General features: G+C 38.0%; 1 protein-coding gene across 8 annotated transcripts in view; it reads right to left on the bottom strand.

Moving 5' to 3' along the window:
* ARMC8 (armadillo repeat containing 8) overlaps nucleotides 1-22884 on the bottom strand; it is a 68725-nt gene that overhangs the window by 3246 nt on the left and 42595 nt on the right. For 5 of the 8 annotated variants that reach the window (XM_086755098.1, XM_086755096.1, XM_086755097.1 and 2 more), the window contains 12 exons: nucleotides 21233-21293; nucleotides 16589-16789; nucleotides 14018-14113; nucleotides 12461-12543; nucleotides 12073-12154; nucleotides 9482-9568; nucleotides 7260-7352; nucleotides 6646-6795; nucleotides 4782-4877; nucleotides 2511-2606; nucleotides 1962-2034; nucleotides 583-676 (listed from right to left, as the gene is read on the bottom strand). In XM_086755098.1, coding sequence (XP_086611224.1) covers nucleotides 583-676; nucleotides 1962-2034; nucleotides 2511-2606; nucleotides 4782-4877; nucleotides 6646-6795; nucleotides 7260-7352; nucleotides 9482-9568; nucleotides 12073-12154; nucleotides 12461-12543; nucleotides 14018-14113; nucleotides 16589-16789; nucleotides 21233-21293 — 1212 coding nt within the window. Of the gene's footprint in view, nucleotides 1-582; nucleotides 677-1961; nucleotides 2035-2510; nucleotides 2607-4781; nucleotides 4878-5911; nucleotides 6075-6645; nucleotides 6796-7259; nucleotides 7353-9481; nucleotides 9569-12072; nucleotides 12155-12460; nucleotides 12544-14017; nucleotides 14114-16588; nucleotides 16790-21232; nucleotides 21294-22884 lie in introns of those variants that run through there. The other 3 variants (XM_086755101.1, XM_086755102.1, XR_015259426.1) reach the window with 2 other exon arrangements.

Below are 22884 nucleotides of genomic sequence, written 5' to 3'. Positions count from 1 at the left end.
AGTTGTTACTAACTGTAAGTGGGATAACTGCAAAAAGTAAACAAAAAAAAGAGAAACTGTCTTTAGCTATTTTGGTTACATGTGTTTGTGAAGAAGCTACATGATCTGTGTAGATACTATAATATCAGTAACAGAACAGGTATGCAAAAAGTTACTGTTGAGCTCAGTTAGTTGAAAATAATTTGAGATTAACAACAGTAGTGATCCTGTATTTTTTTTTAATTCATAGTGTTATGTGATAGTTTACCATTGTTCTAATCTGCTGGAACTTTGTTAGTAGTCCAAGGTTTACATAAATATTTGTGTATTACTGAGATTGCACAGAGGACCCTCCACTGGTTTAGAAGATCTTAAATTACTGAGAACTTCAGTAAAATTTGTTACTCCTGAGCAATACAAAACCTGCTCTTTAAGTAAGTGTTCATCACAATTTCTTTATACGTTGTAAAACTCAGTGCAACGATAAGACAGTTTTTCTGGGGAATTTTTCTATAATAAAAAGATTTTTAAAAATACACTTTTTAAAAAATAAAAAGCAAAGATTTCCCTCTAATATTCTTTTTGAATTTTCTTTATACTCACTTGTCACACAGATTTGGATCCGATGACTGACTCAATTTATGTAGGATATCTACTATACCCATGTCTCGTAGTTTATCTTGGCGTTCTTGTGAACCTACAACAGCAAATCACATTGTTGGGAATACCACCACCACAAAAAAAAAAAAATAGTCTGCAGAACAGAAGAAAGGAGTGGTAGCAGAAACCAGCTTAAAGGAGGAGTATGGAACAGAGTCCAGTTAGAACACAGCAATGGAAAAACTCCCTCATTTGTGGCTACTTCCCAAGGGAACTGTAGTTTCTTTTTTTGTACTCTGTGTGCATATGTTTAAAGAAAATTTTGCAGGCAAAAATCTGAACACATTTTATCCTAAAGTAAGAAGCTTAACTTCAGTTGGTTTATTCTTGTCTCTCTGACTTGGATGCAGAGAACATTTAATTTGAGGTGTGTTTTTGAGTCCAACTTGTAGCCCTGTATAACAACCAGAAAGCCACCGGGAGCATAGCCAAGTGTCACTCTGAATGAAGTTCTGTGGTCTGAGAGATGTGGAATAAAATGCACAGTAGGGAAAAAAAAATAAAACCAAGTAGAGAGACTGATTTCTTTGCTGAAGAGCGGCATGGTAAACTTGAAGGTCTGTAAAGCATCCATCTAAAAGTCCTCTTCCCAGCCTTACTATTCCTCAAAGCACACTGCCTCCCACCACTCCTTCCCCTGACACTTCTTCCAGCTCCACGCTACTGCCTCCATCTGCCCTCTCCACCCCTCAACAAAAACATACATAATTTTCTGTGCAGCAGTATCCTTCAGTTCCCTCCTGGTTACCTTCCATTGTTCCAGTCCATGACTCCTCTTACCAAATGCCTTCCCCATTCCTTCCAGTTCCACCCACAAGTCCTTCGACTGGTTTCAGAGTCTCACCACCCAACCCATTCAAGCATCCATGCTGGGGAAAATTTCTTTGCAACAAATCCCCTTTCTAATCCATTCATCCTCTCCAGGGAACCTGTTCCCTCCAACAATGAGTTTGCACAACGTCCTTAAGACTTGGAAGCTCTCTTACTACGATTCTAGGATTCTCTTTCACTCCAATTGTTTTCAGATTTTACAGAAATGCTACAGGTGGAAGTCTCCCACTGTGTGACTCTCATCAGCTTCTATTTATTGACACACTTTTCTCGTGTGTCCCCTTCCTGCCCCAGAACAGCTCTCTACACTTTCCTCGATGTCCTCCTGACCACTCTCACTTATTCCACATTATACCCGTAACGATGTCTCCCTTTATGGTTATGCTTTGAATCCCACTGTGCTATGCACTGCAAATATTGATTACTATGCAACATTAGCCTTTTGATCAGGATAGTAACTTGTATATGCTTTAATAATGAGGCTTTCTTACCTTCTTCTTCATTCCATATGAGATTAGATATACAGAACATGGCAGCAAGCTGAAGTTTAGCATTTGAATGACTCTAAATATAGAAAAATAGTACTCAAGTTTAGAAGAAATTCTTACATTTTGGCATTCATCTTGCAATAGATAAGGTAACAAAGTTGGGACTAATTATTTTCTACAATTTCTCTCAAGGATAATGCCATAACACAGGGCATTTCAGTAGTGTTCAATCACCTCCTTCCAAATATTTATTGAAGTCTACAAGAAATGCCCGTTCCAAGACCATGAAACATTTTCCATGTAAATTTGTTACAGATATTGCTTAAGTCATTGTAACATTCTTATGGGAAATAACCACAAGATTTTCCTTTTAATCAGATCCTCAGTACACCTCTGCCATACAGAACCGCACTGCATGATTTCTCAAACACAATCGGGTAAATGAAAGTTAAGTACAAGATACTGCATCATCTACATGAAAAAATGCTGAAGTACACTCTTTTCATTCCTGCAAAAGACCAACATAAAACCTTTAATATAAATTCCCCATACCATGTAGTATTTTATTTTCTGCAGGATGTCATCATTGGTCATAATCAGTTCTTTTGCTGTTGTTCCATCTGCTATATTGGCAAGTATACATAATGTCTGAAAGAGAGAAAAACTGTTATGATCTGTGGCCAAATAACTTATCCTATTATTTATACAGTTTCCCTGACAGCTTTGAACTTGTGACAATTTATTTAAGTTTTAATATCTTTAATCTGGAGTTTCCAGCTTGCTTACATCTGGGGCCAATGCCAAAAAATTAACGGTTGTGGATGAACAAACAGTCTTGGAAAGAAACCAGTCGTTGTCATTTTAAAATAAAAAGCAACATTTATTAATTCACTTCAATGAGTAAAATTTTAAGTCTTATGAAAATCTGCAGCATGTAGAAAAGATTAAATACACTGGAAAATAAAGTAGTCTATTCTAATATCAGCAGCTAGGGAAAAAACCCCAAACATATCCATCTAGTTCTTCAGGACAGGAAGAGGAAAGACAGAGGCCTATCTGCTGATCTAGCAGAGTAATAATTTGTTTTCAACAAATTATTTCATAGATCTTACCTGCAGAGGTAACTCAAACTACTAATGCATCTGGTTATTTCCTGCAAATTAGAGAAGCCATCCCACAGAATAACCTTGAAGCATCTAGGCCCATGTTGGCACTACCTGCACATCACATTAAGACTTGCACAGGCAGCTTTCCTGGTTCTCAGGAGGCCCCGGGAGAATTTAACCATCTTTTCTGGACATGCAGGGATGACTACAGGAGGACACTGGAGAATGATCAGCACTTGTAAGATGCCTGTGTCTAAGCTGCCCTGCATTCACGTCAGCAGTTGCAGAGACTTAGTACTTCCAAGCTGCTAATTACATACTGATGAGCCAGCCAGCAACAGAGATAAGCACTGTCCTGCTAGAAGTATGGGCTCTTGTGTGCAGACAGGCAGTACTGGATGCATTACTTGATTCTGAAATAAAAGCAAGCTGCTGATCACAACACAGGGACAAAGAAAACACTCTATGTACAAAGGCTCCAAACCCTAAAAACTCTAGTCTACTGGCCCTTTCAAGTTCACTGAGAAATTCTCTGCTGAAATCTCCAAAATAATTCTGAGAGACTTGGCAAGGTAAATAACCTTCTGTTGCAACAAAGGCTAGAGCTGTCACTAGAGCTTTATCAGAAAGAACTATTTAGAAAGACACAACTGGTTAATCCTCAGCTGTTTCAGAACCATGCTATCACTAAACTTGCTATCTAATAAGAGTCTTTTGTATTTTTTTTTTGCTAATTTTGCAAGTAAATATCCATTAAAAGGCCTGTTTCCCTTCATCCCACTCTTCACTGAGCAGAGATTTAGACCAGACAGACTTAGTTGTATTTTTACACCTATTTGCCATGCTGTTTGCTACAAATATCCATCCTAAGCCACAGCAATCCTCTAGAATCTCCTACAGCTTCTTGCTGCCCCCATTCTTCATCAGCACATGCTCTGTGTGAGGAAGAAACAGGGTTGTCCAACTGTCTTGTCTGTCACAAGTTAATGCATCAGCCACATTCTACCCACTTAACTCTCTTACTTTTGCTTTAGCATCCCCGCAGCAAGTAACCCTGTGCGCTGGCCCCCTTAGGGTGCCCCCAAGCCAGGGATACTGGTCATCTCCTCTTTCCTTCCCCCTTTCCTCTTGCATATTTCTTTTCTTAAGTTTTAATTTGTCAGGGCATGTTCCTCCCTGCTTTTTTCCAGGCTACATCAGTATGCTCTTTTCCCTGCTAGCGCCTCTCCTCCTCTAATCCCTGCTGGCTCCTGCAGGCACCCAAGAACAGCTGCATTACCACATCTCCCAGTAGAACGTGTATTACTGCCAACAAGGCAGACGACAATGGTATTCTTCATGACTGCTACAGCAGCAAAGAACTATGACACATTCCCCAGTACAAAATACTGTCTTCTTTCTCTTCCCTTGTTCCTATGGTCTCCTTTCTGCCATGCAATTGCCTTTGATTTAATTCTTCTGCACTCACATACAGTGCCCTCCTCTTTACCAAACCTACACTTAAAAACATTCTGAATTCAATTCAAACACATTTGTAATAATGCATTAGAAAGAAGAGCATTCTCGTAGGTACTATAGTTATTAATCTGACAGATCTCAGTAAAATATTCACAGGATATCATACTCCCAAACAAAAATTAATGTTGAGAAGAGTAAGCATTCTTAGTCGTTTCTTAAATTTTATTCTGCCAAGATAACATGAAACAAAAAAGGGTACCTGTTCTTTAACTTCTATATTGTGCTCCCCTTCCAGAATGAGGGTCACTGCTTGCATGATTTGCTTCCCATGAGTGCTCATTATATGGTCTATGTGCTGCCAAAGCAATGATGAAATACAATGAGCGTAACTTTCCAGACAAAGAAGTGGCATTCCTACTTGAATAACTCAAAGTAAAGAGTAACAACACTGCACAAAGACCCTAGCTCCTAGCCAGATATGAACTCATCACAGCAGAAACACTTCACAATATTCCTCTTCATCTGCAGCCTGGTCTTGTTTGAGAGACCATGATACGGGCCTTGGTTCTGCTTTCACTGTAACCTGTAGAGAAGACACTGGTTTCCCAGTTACATGGAGGCCAGTCTGGAGACTGAATTGTGCTGGAAACAAGCTCTAAGTATGATGCTGCAGTTAGAAAAAAAACCACTTCTGTTCTGATTACAAGGAATATCAGAGAGGGGTAAGAAAACTGAGGGGTTTTATCTAGTATTTGCTGCTCTTACTGGAAACACTGTGACCAGGTCCGATATGCACATTTCAAAAGTCTGAGAGAGTTCAAAGAAGTAAGCCATATGGATTACTTAACATCCAGGAAAACTGTTTCAAGTTAAGACACATACTAGTAAAGGTCATTTGATCACAGACTATGAACACCTATACTAAAATATAATTGATCATTAGGAGTAACAGGAAAAGATGAAACTAGATCTACTAGATTAACTGATACCGAAAATCAAGAGTGATAGCAAACAGCCACCAGAGATCACCAGCACATGGCAACTACAATTTTTAAGACATTAGGGATTCTTGCAGGACTTTTTAAAATTGCTAATAATGACACTTCATTTGAAAGCTGTTGGATGAGTTACGCTGGAGTGAGTTTTGGGTACAGAATGAAAATGGTTGGTTCTGGCTCTAAAACATACTACAGAAAGCAGGTGAAGCTGGGACATAGTTTCACCTGAAGGAACACCTTAAGGGATAATGAGATTTTGCTGTCAGAGCTCAGGGTGAATTTAATGAATGACTGGTTATTAAATATCTTTTCACATTAAGACAGAGATAATTTTATATTAAGTTTATTGAGACTCAACGAGTACAAATATCAGAAGATTTTTTTCAGTGACCTTTTTATGGTAGAAACACAACACGTGATAAATGCACAGTAGAGGCTTCGTGGTTTTTTTCCCCCACAAAAATGCTGGCTTGCCAAATGTTTGCTGCATGTTTTCCCTCTGTTCTTCACAGGGGATTACCCCTTTCTTTTCCTCCACCAATATCTCTTTCTCCCTGTCAAAAACAATTCATGGGCATGGGCTTATATTTTCAAACCATTTCAGTGCGTAAAATGAACGTATGCATTTTGTAAGTGCACAGTTCCACAGTCAAATTCAAAAAGCCAGTACTATCTATATAGTTGGATAAGAACAGAAATATTTCAGATGTCAAGAAAGAAGAAACACAGGTATCCTTTAGATATGTACCTTCTCCACACATTGACTCAACAGTGTAACTCTCTTATTGTTGTTCTGAACAAGTTTCACAGAAAGATTGTTAGGAAAATAATTTTGACAAAAGCTAAATGCAATGAAATTGATCATTAAATATGACTGTCTAACTCTGTTTGTATTTGATATAATTACAAAGTTTCAGAGGTACAGAATTCTTTCAAATGTTTTCTTACACTGATTTGTATATTTGGTTAGAGATACTTGGATAAATGCAAAGTCCTCCGTGTTACCAATACATCAAACATTAAACAGAAAAATAACTTGTCTTACAAAGAAGATTAAGAATTAATTTGTGTTATCTGCATGCTTGATCAGCTTTCAGAAAAGGATCTGTTTGCAGCTCTACTTACTGGGCGAGTAGAGAGGAGATTCCTGAGCAGTCCCAAAGTTTTCATCAGAACATTGACATCAGAATCAGAAAGCAACTGGAATAACTGCTCTGTACTCAGACCTCGTAAGATGTCTGATTTGATCTTCTGTTCTGCTTGAAATGCCATATTCTGAAAGATATAGAAGTTTTTTGCTTCATTTTTTACCTTAAACTTAGGCTTTTACTCTTTCAGTAGACTATTACTTGCAAACATATATCCCTGTAAAATTAATCTTGCAAAGGTTATAATTTATAAGGAACTGTGCATTGAGTTTCCACACAGTCTTACAGCTGACGTGGTTATTTCCTGCTTTTATTTGCATGCTACTGGCACTATTTAACTGTTTCCCTGAATGATCTTGGCAACCAAACTGGTATCAAAATTGAAGGGTTTATTTTATTTTACTGAATAACTGATGAAGTGCTCCAAGTTGATACTGTTGATACTGTTTTCCTTCTGTAGCTGGGTGGAAGGACAATTCAGATTTTAGCTACATTATTTTTAAAATAACTGATGAATTTTTTTAAGTTACATTCGCTAACTTTTTAAGAAGCAAAATTACAAGCGGTATTTCACCAGTGTGTTCTACTTACCATTAAAGCCCAAATGCCGTTCACTCGCAAGGCAAGATTTTCACTCTGTGTTAAACTACATAGAAGTTCTATGGCTCCTGATTCTAAAATAGGCTAAAATGAAGAGGAGTTGGAAAAAGAAAATCTTTAAAACACTACTTAGACCAATGAGACATATATACAAATGTAAATATAATACAAAAGATCTTGCTTATATCTTATTCTTGAGTTTACACGTCCAGTCCACTCACATGAACTGGCCAAGCCATACCCTATATTCATGAGCATTTAAAAGCAGGATTTTATCAAAAAACTCAGGTCAAGACAGCTTTATTCTTCTGTGTATCCATGTATATATACACATGTATATACACAGCCAGACAGGTGTTTGTGTGTGTATACATATATACACACACTGCTGTGATACTATACACACATCTGCCACACTCACACAAACAAATAGGTTTTGCCCAACAATTTTCAGCTTGGGACTGCTCTCCAAAACCAGTCCTTCCTGAGCAATCACATCCTTTTGGGTATCAAGTGGGATGTAGGTGACTGTTTAAAAGATGTGAAGGACAATGGAAGCTACTTGATATCTTTCTTGACATTTAATCTTTGTCTTTAGTAATCAGACCAAAACAAAATCCAACAGAAAAACTTCAGCATAACAAAACAAACTGGAGACTGTTCTTGATGATCAGACTGAAATGCAAAACCTTGTAGTACCACATCTTTAAATGACAGGTAAAACATCAATACATACACCTTTTCTTTCAAAGTCATTAATCGAATGAAAGTTAAGTTTCAACCACTTTTCAACCTGAACCAAATCTAAGGACTAGTTTCATCTAAGATCTGAAGAGCTTATGCGCTAAAAGGATTCATCCAATGACCTATGATGCAAGGTGTTCCTTTCTTCCAGAAGTTACTGTTTCCAAAGCAGTGAATAATCGAACATATCTGAGGTTTTGGGAAGTTGTGTATTTTTTTAACCCGCTTAAGAGTTGAAGTAATAAAAAAACAGGACTGTGTGGAAAAGGCTGCACTTTGCAGGAACAGGCTCATCTCACTGAATAGAACCAGGCTGTAATAGAACCAGGCAGCAGCAGTTTGTGCCAAAGTTCACCTGGTCCCAGGCGCTCATGCACTGCAATAAGCAAACAATGATTTCTGCACGGGCCTGACAGCTGGCTGGCTCCTAGGGACTTCTCCACAGCCACAGCAGGTGGGAGACATTCTAAAATTGGTTTTGACTCAGCTCTTTTACAAGGTAAAATACAAATCCACTTCAGTTTTGTTTATTTGCTTAAGTGACTGGTAGTTTACATACATATTTTCAAAATACTATGTGGAAAAAACATATATCAAAGAAAGATCAGATGGCTTATAGATGTATTCAAATCTAACATTTCTAAATGTTCCTTCATTTTTCATAAGCAGTATTTTTCTTTTGGCAATGATGGTTTTTTTCACATGAACCATGTGTCCCGATAGAAAACTCAGTATTTCAATCCAATCTGAAGCAGAAACACTACATTGACTGTGACCTGCAGTATGAACAAAAAAGTGTACGGGCCAGTAAACTGTGCTTGGTGTTATTTCAGTTAATTTTCTGCCTCACAGATGTGACTAAAACCACCAAGATAAACTGATCAAACCAAGGTAGTCCAAAGTGCCATGTAGGAGCCCACATGTACCACAATTGTGCAGATGTTTTCTGTAATAGAGAGATATTTAAAACTTGGGGAACTGTGCTATGAAATACTGATATGTACGTATGATCTGTATGAACTATAGATGTTGCAGAACTCAAGAACAGATATCCTGTATGGTTCATTTAAGAACAGTAAAAGCCACAAGATTCAGCTATGCCAGTATTTTCAAGATTACAGCAGTAATTCTCCTACGACAACGGATCATATGGCCGATTATCAGTTTGTTTTCTTCTTGCTTACGAATTTTTAAGATAGTATTTTACAAATAAAGAACTCCAAAATTTCATGTCTACTTCTTTTCTTTAGAGACTATATTTAATTATTCAACCATATTTCACTGTCACAGCACTATAAACATGATTTTTTTTGTTCCCAAGCTATCAGTGATACAGTCTGCCTAACGTTACAGATCTGTAACACAGCACAAGCAGTGACTACCAATTAAGATATCTTTATGCTTATTGAACCATTGTATAACATTAAGTTTTGTCTGTTACCTCCTTTTATTTCTGGATAAACACTAACCTCCTTGCTTGGAGAAAATTCCAGAAGAAGATTGCATAGCGTGGAAGATGCTACTATGAGAATTTCATTTGGAGCATTCTGTAAAACCTGCAGTGACAAAGGGAGGAGTGAGGAATCTCCATTAATTAGTAGGACAAGGAAGGGATTATGTTGAAATAGAATACCTGTAATTATGCTGCACTTTGATATTCCATACTTTAGGAGATGCTTTGATGCTAGCAGTGCAGATCCAGACAGTGCTCATTCAACTCAATGTGATGATACACGTTACATGACAAGCTGGAGCAAAGCAAAATTATTTCACAGAAGCCAGACTTGAGAGCTTTCAGGTCCAATTTAAAAGAAATCAGTGGGAACAGATCCCCGCTCTTCAAAGCATACATGTGCTGGCAGTTGTAATTTAGCTCTGCAGAGAGCAGGCTCTCTCTCTCTCAACAGAGAGCAGGCTGTGTCCTGCAGCACACCTCTATGGCATAGTCTGAAGAAAAGTGGAGGAAGCTCCAGGAGGAGCCTCCTCAACACTTCTGTATTTCGTGCAAAGCACAACACTGCAGATTTCCTCAGAACCATCCTTTCAGAAAAGCAAGTAGTCTGGAACAAGTTATACACTCTCTTATCTGTGCTTGGAACTCCAGCAGGACCAATACATGCCATTCTTAAATACAGCATCTCCCTTGCATGTTCTGAGAAAACTTGGTGAGGAAATAGGTATGGAGGATACAACTGCTCCTCCAGCAAAGGAAGGGTGAAGAAAGGGGTTGTCCTGTACCACCTTTTGTTTAAGAGCAGTGAGCAAACTGCAAACATTATATGCAATATATGTGAGTACATATGTGCAAGTCCTATAGTTTTAGATGTTATTCTTCCACGGCCTACACAGCTATACATGCTAGGGGAGAGAGAAAGGTCTTATGTAGTTGTTATTAATCTAGATTGAAGATTAATTTATCTTTATTCAATATTACTTTTTATCTAGTAAGAATAACTCTTGATGTTTTGGAATGGACATACATGTTTCTGACTTCAGCTTATTTAATACAAATCAAAATGAACAACTGCTAGCAGCTGTGTTTACATACAAGTCTGACATCTACATTTGGTTTTTTTCACATGGCTTTCCTTTTATGCTAGTTGTGCTTCTTCAAGCAATCCTGTGGGTTTTGTGTTTCAGATTTATAAAGGTTTAACGTTTTCATGTTTGGCCTTTCAAAAACTCTTAAAATATCCAAACCATTCCCTCCAAGCCTCTTCAGGTGATGATCATGAGTCCTGAATCATGGGATTATTATGCCATAGTGATAGCAAAAACTTGCATCATCATATCTCCCTTGACCTCCTAATAAGTCTAAAGAATTAGACACCCATGGATTAGTATCACAACTCACACACTCAAGTTCAAGGATGAATGCTTAGCTTCTAATAAGTGTATTGCCTATATTATCAGAAAATAATTTCCACATCATTTCTATCCTGTAACTAAAGAAAAAAGCATGCCCATACTTTAGGACTTGTAATTCATGCAAACAACACAAAAGGCTGAGAAAGTTTCTAGGCCTGCAGCCAACAAGATGGCCAGAGAGTGCAGTATAACTAGTGATTCAAGTTTTCTTGAGTCTATAACTTGTGAAAATTAGAACATAAGCAGAACAGAGAAAGTCAGGCCTAAATAAAACATCACTGAGTAGTATGCCCAACTCGCAATCTTTCTTGTATTGCAATGTCACTAGAAATAACTGAAGGAGCTCCTGATCCTTTACTTCCTTCCAGGCTCTTGAGTGAAGCTTTGGAGTCAGCTCACATAACTGCCTCGTTTTCAGGCTCATCAGTTCATTTTTGCCAACAATATTTTCTCTGGTCTGCCTACTTCACTTCTGAATAGTCAAGCTCACTTCAGGTGACTCTCATGGATGTCAATACTGCCCAAGCTTTCAGGCTTCTTGCTAGCAGACTTTGTCTGTTCCTCATTTTCAAGATCTAAAAGATCTTGCAACTGAGAAACTGGTTTCTTTATCTGCACTTAATGACAGTCACATTACAGGATGAGAGATTATATATACCTTACACACTTTGATCTCATTTAATCTTGTGGATAATTGTACTATATTAAAATGTGTCTTTTTAAAAGGTCTTGCTGAGCTGTTTGGCTTCAGTTTTAGAATCTGCAATGAGATCTAGGAAAGTAGAGAATTATAGGAGAAAACACAGATGTAAATTCTCTTGTAGGGCTTATAGACCAAGTCTGAACTGTGCCATCTAGTCTGAGTCTGAAATTAAAGGAGATATAGTCCTCCTAGTGTCCTCTGTAAACATTAGGGATAACTTAGCCTCACTCGCTGATCACTCAAAATAAAAAACCCCCCAAAAACCCCCCAACCAAAAATCAAGTACAGACCACAGTCCTCTTTGCTGCTGTTGCTGCTGCTTAGCTTTCATTGATTTACAACTCTCTTTGGAGAAGGTTATGGAATTTTGATTATTAGGCAATTTCTATTGTGATTCTACAGAAAGGCATGCAAATTAAACAGACACCATATCCTCCTTTAATGGAACAGAATACCTCAGTAGTTGAGAACTGACTTTCATTTACTTGCCTTCATTAAAGGTTTCCATACAGCATGATCCTGAAAACTCGTCCTGAGCTGCTGTACAGAACGGGACAAACTGTGCAAACATCTATAACGGAAAAGAAACCTTTGTTGTGAGACACGCAAACTCACACATATACTACTGTAATGTAATACACACATTGCCTCTACACAAAGATTCAGCTTAGAATTGGTAAGTAGTAGCCTAGGAATAGCAAAAAGAAAATATTGTACTGGTCCAGGATAACTTCCTCCTCCCCGTCACCTCCATAAATTTTCCAAGAGTAGAAATTACTTCAGCTTAGCTTTTGAAAAATTAGCAGAAATTCTAACAAGTGCAGCACCAGACTTTGACAACACAAAAGAACTTGTGTGAATCAGAAAAGCCTCCTACCTGACTGCAGCTAATCGCACCTTGATACTAGATTCAGACAAGCCATTAACAATACGGTCCATCATATTTTCAGTCTCAATGATCTGAAGCAAAAAGGAATTAACGTTATATAAATGAAATAATATGAGCATTTATGGATTGTTGGGTTTTTTGTCTGCAACATTTTAAATATTGCATATAAAAACAGTACCTAAAAACAGCAAGCCACATTCTCTTCCCAGATTAGGTGGAATGTAGTGTGTATCTGCATACAAGCTGTGTACAACCACGTCTACATTCTATGCTACACTGCTCTTTCAAAATTATTTTATAATCAAGGAACAAGTGTGTTTTTATATATACACGAATTAATCTTAACGTCATATTAAAACAAAAAGAGAGCTTGTGTGAGTGCACACAATATATACAACCTACAGATTAGAGACATGTTGTGGAGCTATCTGGAAAAAAAAAAAAAAAAAAAGAAAAAAAAAAGATAGTAGTTCATCTGCCGTGTTTAGACATGGCCAGCACAAGCACTTAAAGCCAGTGTAAAAGGGAGATAATATCAAGAAGAAAGACGGGTTTTATATAAATCTACTTTGTCATGTACACACCCACCACTTACTAAAACCAGTGCTTTGATATGTAAAAGAAGGATCCTTACTATTAACTAAAGTTCATTCTGCAACAAAAGAGAGGTTTATGGGTTGGAATTCCAGAGATTCTGAATAGGTTCCCACTGATAAATCTTCCTGCTAGTTAGCTTTTCAACACTGTTTTCCTGCCTCCTTCCTTTCCATACCTTTCTTCTTTCTGTTTTTCCTCTTTAACCAGCAAATAAACTCAGAAAATTTTCCTGCTTCCTGTACTTGCCACATTTGACATAGCAACTCCATGTTTAATTTTTAAAAATGCTGCTTTTAATCATTCATTGTTTAATAACCCTCTACTTTTCATACATAAATTTTTAACTGTATGAGTGCTCCAATCATCCAATCTCTTTCCTGTGATGTTTGAATAGAGTTTGTTCTCCTTCATGTCAACTGCTTTGTTATAAAGGTACAAGCCCCCATGACCACTTCAGAATCATGGAACAAATTGTGACTTTGTCTTTCTCAATATGATTAGACTTTCAGGGTTTATTTTTGAAAAAGTGTTTGTTTTATAACAGGATCCATGACAACAGAGGTATATTCTGTCCCTCAGAACATAGGTTTTAGAAATTACTCATTCCACAAAAAGATTCCTGCACAACTTATCAGTAGCAAGGACCACAACATGATGAAAGACAACATTGTGAGAATCTAGTTCATCACTGTGAAGATCTTTAAATAAGTAAACTTTACTTGTATTTTGTTATAAGAAGACGTTAATTTTTGTTCAAATTCCATGCAAAGTGCAATCTGAAAGTTCATATTAATCTAACAGAAAGAGAGCATTCTTGTTTCAACCTATTTAAATCACAATGAAAAAAAAAACCAAAAAAGACTGGAAGGGTGCAAATTCTTGCCCTGCCTTTCAGCCTAACTTTCAGCTGCATCTTTGCCTGACTGCTAACATTTTTTACAGGCCCACCTTTTTTCGAATATCTTCATCGTTTGCTCCCAGGGAGGCGTAGAGCTTGAAAGCAGCCTGGCGCAGCTCATGGGCATGCTTCAAATCATGGTCAAGCTATTTAAATAAAGCACAGATATCAAATTCAGACACTAAGAAATTACTGGTGTGATTTTCTTATTTGTTCTAAACTTGTGCTTCTCTACTGGGGTTTTGTTTACCACACCAAGTGCAGCCAGAAACACAAATGAACTGCTGTTCCATTAGCTGATGTCCACATTTACCAACTGAACACAACAACTGAAGTTAAGAACACGGTTCATTTCTCTGTCAAGTTAGAGATAAGTCAACTTAAACAATTTGAGGCCAAAACACTTCTATAAAGTTACAACTCTATCCAGATCATATTAAGGCAAAAACTATTCTTCACTGTTCACCCAAGAGAAACTTACAGTAACAAGCCAGGAGAAGTGAAAAATTTGAGAGAGAATCAAGGAACGCTTTATGAAGAGAACTGAAACAATAGCAGGAACCAAAGTCGGTCTCCAAATCACAGGGCCTCCATCTTAAGCTGGTATTAACTTCTGACTTCTGCTGTAAAGATAACACAGCAAGGTGCAGGCTGTCTAGGAGGTTCCTGGAAGGTAGCTTCTTAACACAGGTGCTAGAGGAGTGAATGAAGGTGATACACCACTGGACAGGCTGCTCACAAATCAGGAAAAAGTGCTTAGGGGTATGATAATTAACGGGAGCACTAGCTATAGGGATCATAAAATAGTGACATTCAAGTTCCTGAGAGGCATGAGAAAGGCATGGACCAGAGTACAGAGCCTTGACTTCAGGAAAGCAGACCTGCAGGAGCAGATGGGGCGTACCCTGGCTTGTTCAGCCAGGAGAAGAGAAAGTTGAACAGAGACCTAAGAGTAGTCCTCCAATACCTACAAGGAGAACACGGAGCCAGACTCTTTATGAGGCACACAGCAAGAGAAGGAGAGACAACAGTCAAATTGAAAGAGGAGAGGTTCTTACTGGATATAAGAAAGAAATAGAAATTCATCATTAGAACAGTCAAACTTTGTAACAGATTACTCAGAGAGGTTGTTTAATCTCCACTCTTAGCAGTTTTCAAGAGCCAACGGGACAAAGCCTTGAGCAACCTCATCTGAACTCAGTACTGACCCTGCTTTGAACAGAAAATTAAGACCTTCAGATCTCTTAATGTTCTTTTCAATTAGGATAACTCTGACTGCCCTCAAAACTCTGTACCAAGGGGTTCTGCAAAACGATGCAATATTTAAAGTCATCACAAAATGCCAGAAAAACGCTAGTATTGAGCAGCAAAGCCCTGAAATAAATGAACTGTCAAAAACTAAGCTGTATGAGTAATTCTCTCTGGTTCAGCTATATTAGAGCAGAATTTATTATGTCATTGTTAAAAATATTTAAAACAGACAAGTAATCTGTTTGGCAGAGTCCTCACTCACGTAGCTTTTACCTTTCAGGGAGTAATCACGTTATTGATGCTACAGCCAACATCCATTACTCCCCAGTCAGCTGCTAAACTTCCTTCTGCTTATTTAATTTAACTGCAACTGACTCTTTTTAATATTTAATTTGCATTTTCACATAAAATTAAAGGCAGCTCAATATGCAGAATCAATCCCATTCTATAAAAGTCTGAGAAGTGAGTCTAACTCTTGGGCTAGTTTCAGAGAAAAACCAAGGCTCTGTAACTCTGTAACCCTTTTTTTTCAGATGCTTTCTGAAAATCAGACTCTGTAAGAGGGGAAGGGAATAAGTAATAGATATCTCCCTATACAAAATATCAGAAACAGTCTTGCTTTTGAGGTTGATTGATCCACTAGTGCTTTGACTGATCCACTAATGCTTTGGAAAGTGTACGCAAATCTGTAAAAAAAGTTCTCAGAGGAGATTCCTAGTACACCACCTAGGAAACTAAGTCTCCAAGATATATGTGGTCTCTGTTTATCCAACTTCTTCCAAGTGCTGCTAACTCATAGTATGAAATCCTACATGACATCCACATGTTTTTCTGCTTTAACAGAACCAAACCATCTCTGAACTTAACATTTTTCACAAACCTGACCTAAGAATTGAAATAGATCTCTCATCAGATGGACTAATATATCTTACTAAGCTGAAATGTACTGGTTTCTGAAGGTAAGTCTTCTAAACTCTGCAGAGGAGAAACATGACAGATGTCTCCGTCTGGTACTTCATTGCTATCTCTGGAAAATGTAATGAAAATTGTATGGTGAAGCTATATTAAACTAGACATACCCCATCTCTCTATTTTGACATAGAAGAATAGCAGCATCGTTCTTACAGGATTGGGAGTTCAGATATATGCAACAATTTTCATTTTGAAAATACAGGCTCCAGAAAAAGCAGCAAGCAAGCAAAGACTTGGGGACTAGACTCATTAGGAATCAAGACCTACTGGACTTCTGGTCACCTTCCTATTGAAGAACTCAGACATAAGGTTTAAATAGAATAAAAAAGCATTCTGAGCCAATTTATTATTGGTTTTGCACATTTTTCAAAGCTTCAGAACTGGGCAAGGAAACATACCCTCTTGATATCAGTGATTGCACTCACTGAGCTGGGATACTTGAAGTAGTCAGCAAGCATGACAATGAGGTGGTCAGTAATGCTGGCAATTCTCTGGAGCTCCACATCTGTTTCAATCAAATAGGCCAGTGTTTCTGCTCCTTCTACTCGCTCCTCCAGCAGTCTTTCCTTACTACACATTCGAACCAAACATGGCAGAGTCTGAAAAGTTAAAAAAAAAAAAAAAAAACAACCAAACCACTAAACCACTATTGTTTAGTGCAGCTATGTCCATAAAGAAGCTCACAAAAATCAAACAGCTACCTTAGATCAATTCTTAACAATGTTCTTTAGATTGGTACCTTCAGACAAACAGATTTTAGGGGTTTTAAAGACTATACACACAGAAAAATTGTCCAGGCATTACCAAGTATGCAATAGGTTTCTTTCAACCAACTTCTCATGCAGTCAAAATTAGTTTGTGTGAATGCAACGTTTAAAAGTGACCACGGTCAAAGTTTTGTAAAAGCTAAAAAAAAAATTAAAATTTCCCTTAAAAGTTCATGGGTTATAAACCCATGCATGGGTTTATTCTTACTGTACACAAGAACCAGAAGTATCCAAGCTGCACTCAAGAAGTACTTGACTCTTCCCGTCCATTTGCAATCTGGGATTGACTAAAGATAATGCAGTCAAAAATAATCTTAGGGCTTCCTCAACCTACAATGACTGCTAGGAGCTGCAAGGAGTAGGAGGGAAGGGAGGACTACTCATAAGTAGTATACTTGGTCAATCACAAGTGAAGCCCACTTGGAATCCAGTTCTACTCTGTCTTATGCCTGACATTCATCCCTACCTTGGTTACACTCAATGGCAACCTTTGTCATACCTTCTCTACTTAAAATATTAAAAACAATCAAATCTTTCTTTACCTGAAGCTCAGTGAAAAGCATTTAACTCTGGAAAGACCAGTTCTCCAAAGGCCAGGACTCTTGTTCACTCAAGGTTCACCAAACAAGAGTATGAAAATGGATGACGTATATTATATCAAGGTTTTCGCTTGTGTAACTCTACCAACTTCAACAGAATTACACTAGTAGAAACTGCTTCTCAAAGTTATGTTTCTGGGGACCTGAAATAACAGTTATCCATTGACTGTTGAAATGATTTAATAGATAAGAAATATATCTATTCCACAGGTAAGGAAGCAGAGTTACAGGAGTTGCCTACATTTACTAAAAAAGTAGATGCTACTACAAGGATTACTATTTAGGTTGTGAATCTTGCACCCAGTCCAGCGAGCCAAAGCACCTCCTCTCTGCATATCTGTCACTTAAGACATCAGGTAAGACCTTCAGCCCGAACAGCTGAAAATTGGTTCTATTACCACAGACACACCTATGGACCTTCTGCTTCCTTACAAAGTTAACTGGAACTCTTTAAAAGAGAAGACAGCTACTGAGGGTTGTTAAATTTAATCAGGCCTCAGGAATCACCTGATTCCAAAAGTGAGATTTCTAGGACCTCTGCAAGTTTGTTCAAAGTTTGTTTTAAAGCTTTCAGGCCTTTAATTATTACTAAACTTCTTAATCTGTGGAATTCAAAACTGCATCATAATGACTAAATATCATCAGTTGCAACTACCAAGCTGGCATAAGGTATATTAAAAACAGACTGGCACAAGTAAAATCATGAAAGCTGAACATAAGCTCTTGAAAAGTGACATTCAGGTTGACTAAGAAAGAATAGAAGTGGAATTCCATGCCTAAACCACTAAGGTATTGTACTTCCCAATTCTTTCTAAGGTGAAATGGTCTGAAATGAGCTACTTCTTGTAATTCAAGGGCTACATGTTGTTAAGTCACTGGCTGCAAGCACCCAAGAAACACAAATCTTATACTTTTCAAGTTTTAACAATTCCAGCTGTCTAAAATTAAACAAAATCAAGATTTCCAAATTATATCTTTTAACTGCTGCATTAGACCTACAGGTCCGTACAACGTAACTAATGCAGAGGAGCAGGAGACTGTACTAGAGGTGTAAGATGAAGAGCCACAAAGCACACCTGACCTTTTCTGGCCAGTAGACAAAGTCTGAAAATGGACTGTAAAGATGGAATACTTAATTCCCATGGTGTTGCTGGGACGTGTTAGGGTTATCTGGACAAATTATCATTTCTTTATTAGAATTCCAGAGAAATAATTTCCCTTCCAAGCAAATCCATTATTTATCAGCCTCCTCTACCTTCTCCCCACCCCAATTGTTTTTCTTTTTTTTCATGTGTTACAGTCCAACACACTGCTCAAACTGGGCAATGAAAATAAATCAAAACCATATCGGAAACACACATCCCCTGACTGTCCTCCAAAAGAGGGAAGTTTGACAGCAAAGGATCAAAGTTCTCTTCAATAATTTCTGAAAACTGAAGGGGTCACCAGAGGTCAAACAATTTGTGACTCTATTTACCACAGATTGAGACAGTGTGTTATCTTAAAACTGTGAGCTCCTGGAGTGACCCCAGAAGAAAAGGAGAAATTATACAAGTTGTTTGAACAAGAAGGCAAGGTTCTGTGCCTTCTATCTGTCCTCACTCTTCTGTCTGCTCTCATGTATTACAACAAATTTTAGTCCAAAGTTTCCAATATTTGCACAGAAGCTACATCCATGAGAAAAAGTGCTCCTGTTACTGAGGGCTAGCAAGCAAAACAGTTCATAATGGTTTGAAAGGATTGCAGTTTTCCATGTGGCTCACGTGGCAGAGCACGCATAGCTCCACACAGACAGTTAGCAGCCAGCTATCAGCAATAACTCGCCTCTGCCTACAGCAATACTTCCCCCCTTTCTTCTCCTTAGAGCAGAACAGCTCTGGAACCCTTATGTCCTGACCAGGACGCAGTCCAGGGTTAAGCAGACAGTGGGAGATTTCTGAAGGGAAGAAATTTTCTAAAGAAGAATGAAATTTGCAGAAGCAAGATAGGTTAGGAGCATGGAATCCTCAGTTTCCAGATGTTGTAATGACAAAGAGAGATCAGGGAACTGGAGTGTCAATTAGGAAAAAAAGCTAAGCAGGAGAATGAGGGAGAAGGATGCAGCTTGGCTTCCTCACTTGCTGCAAGATCACATGCCTGTGCAGAACAGATGCCTCTATCAACACCAGCAACAGTGTAGCTAACTGCATTTTGGACTTTCTTGCATAAAAAGACAGGAGCGATGGGCCTTTGACCCAGTCAATACGCAGATTTTCCGTCTGTGATCACCTGGAATGACGGTTACCAAAATCCCACTAACAAAAGCTGTAGGGATGTCAGACTTCACTGCCATAGACAGTGAAAGGAATGAATATGCTTTCTTATTGCTGTATCTTACATAAAACCTACTCTTCCCCCAGCATTACCAGAGTAGGACTAAGGGGCAATTCCTGACACTTTGGTGACAGTTCTCCAGTTTAAAATGTAAGCTTGCAGGAGCCACCAGGGGTTTGCACCAAACCGCAGTCAGAAGATACAAATCAGCAGCCTTTGGTGGTGAGTATTTGTTGCTTTAAGCAGTAGACACAGCTATCTGCAGTGCTGTAGATCTGCAGCACACACCATGGTCATGCATACACTTATTAGTATATTAGCCACAGAGGGGCCTTCACAGTCAAAGACAAAGAACTGTAAGAAGCTACTGGGTCTCAGTGGTATACACACCACCAAATCCTGAAAATGACTGCTTTGCTGATAAGACCCTTCACTTGCTAGACTATTCCAAGAACACATTGTCTTCTCAATCTCAGTACAGGGTTACATATGGGGAATTTTTTTTTTCTCAGGCATTTAAACTGCATTTTCTTAAGTCTGAACTATGTGTTGTTCCCTGGAATAAAGGATGTTAAAAACCTAATAAAAGCTTGGAGTCTGCCAGACTGCTACAGTAATTACCAGAGAAAGCAAACATGTTTTCTTACTGCAGTATTACAGTAATACTTCAAAATCTAATGGAGAAACAAGCAGTGTTAGTATTATATGATCTCTGGCTGATATGTTTGCTCATCAAGAGCTGTTTTATTCCCTTTTGACTAGCTATAGAAGTATGACTATTAAAAAAGAGATTATATTCCTATGGTATGTAAAGTTTCTTTTACTGAATTTCCTGATAAAGCCACATGCAGTACAAAAATAAAACCCAATATTTCAGCAAGACAAATTTACAAAAACACCATGAAACCTGAGAAATCATCTGCCTATGACAGACTCCATGTATAGATTATAGTATTCTGACTACAATCTTGTGAAATAAACTACTGAAACACAAACTAGTGCCTTGTTCATATAGGAAGACTAAGGCAGTAATGTTGTTTCCATGTTACTAACAAATGGTTACTGAAATGATTACAAACTTCAAATGGCTGTGTGTCAAACTCTGAGATATTTATTCCTGGATATTGACATTCTAGTATGATTCTTTATTTAAAAACTTTTTTAAAAAGCCATGTCACTATAAACGCTTAAAGACACAAAGGGAAATTAGGGAACTAAATTTTTAAATCAAAAAAGCAGAATGTGGTGCTTTTAAATCTTCAGCGTAACAGATTTTGTGCTACTTTTTATATGAGACAGATAAAACCAGGATAACCTTATGGGAGAAAAATATTTTAAATAGAAAAACGTTTAACCAGCTTACCTTAAGAACGATGCAAGAATCATCTGTCCGTATTGCTCCAGCTCTACACATGGAAGTAAGGCTGTAACAACATAATAAAACATAAATTCACCTATCATTGTTTTTAATGCACTTGAGTAAAATTTTGCAGAAAACCAACTGTACTAATGAAATGTACTCCTCTTTGTTCTACCCTTGATTTCAATACATTTTCGCTTACTAGACACAAACACAAACTAGCTACTACAGACACACTTGTAAGCAGATTTCTAGTACCTGACATCTTTCTGGAGCACTGATTAATATATACACCACACACTGGTCAAAAAAGGTCTAAACTTCATTGACCCACAAATCTCTTTTACCAACAAAAAATCCCAAAATGAACAAGTCTCATTAAGGTAAAGAATCAATATGCATAGGCCTTTCCTTTGCTGTAAACAGCATGTGCATGCACTTAATCAGGAGAGAATTGATACGGGTTGGTAGCCTGACAGCTCAGTCAGAAACTGTTCAAGTTTTCCACTAGCCTAGGAGATGCAGTATTGTTGCGACGCTTGTCCACAGCCATGTCTTAACACTCAGCTGGAATACGCACATCCGTGCTAATGATGAACCCAATTAAGTCTCTGACACTGAACAAAATCTGCATTTGTTCTCTATTAGACAACAACTTAGTGGGTATGATACCTCCAAGGGCTCAAACTAGAATGTTGACACACACAACATCAAACAAATGCATAAGTTGCTTTGTTAATCTACCTGTACACGTGCTCCAAGCTACCAGAAATGCAAAGTAGTTCACTCGCCGATAAAACTGGTTTACATTTAAGTGGTTTATACTTTTTACTTGACTTGCTACAAGGATGCGGAATGAAGCTGGAGATTAACTGCTCTGCATTCAGTGCAGGAACAGTCAAGCATCTTCTGGTTTAGCTTTTGAACTAAGCCATTGTAACTGCCTTTTATCATGCCACAGTTGAGGTTAAAAAAAGAATTGAATTTCAGTAAAGGTGACTTAAAACTAACATACTTCAATTCTCAGTTGAGCCGGTTAAAAGTATACATAGGGTTAATTAAAATCGCCCAGCTAAGGAGCAGCAATATGCTAACATACTGTAACCATAGCATGTTTCACTGCATTCCTGAGCTCTTTCCTAGTACTAAACGGAGTTCCTTCACCTCTTAGAAGGTAACATCACTGATCCTGTTCCAAACACCTACCAGTGATAGACACAGCTAAAATCCCATAAATAGAAAGCTTTTCAGATATTATTTCTCAGAAGTGAAAAGATAAGACTTAACTGTTAGCATACAGATAATTTTATAAACTTTTACTGCCCAAGCCTTGTGGCTGACAGCAGGAAATACTCATTTTCACACCTGAACAATCAGGAGGAAATCACCCATCCCGCAGTTGCCATTTAATCCAGCTAGACCCCATTTGCCAGACAAAGCAGCTCTATTTCAGACACTAAATAAGTTAAAGTATTTTGACTTCAGGTGAAATAGATTTGGCTTAGCAGGAAGCAATTCTGGTAATTTTAGTAGAAAAGGTTACTGCTCCACTTGTAGCTGCAAATCGTTCTCCCATGAGGCTTACTGCTCTTCTTGACAACACTGCTGCTCAAGTGAAGGATCCTTACTCCATTTCAAGAGGTATTAACTCAGGT

Source organism: Chlamydotis macqueenii, chromosome 9, assembly GCF_036417535.1.
Source record: "Chlamydotis macqueenii isolate bChlMac1 chromosome 9, bChlMac1.mat, whole genome shotgun sequence".
In the NCBI taxonomy this organism is placed as follows: Eukaryota; Metazoa; Chordata; class Aves; order Otidiformes; family Otididae; genus Chlamydotis; species Chlamydotis macqueenii.
Note: the sequence above shows the minus strand (reverse complement) of the source record. Positions and strands in the feature narration are given on the sequence as shown.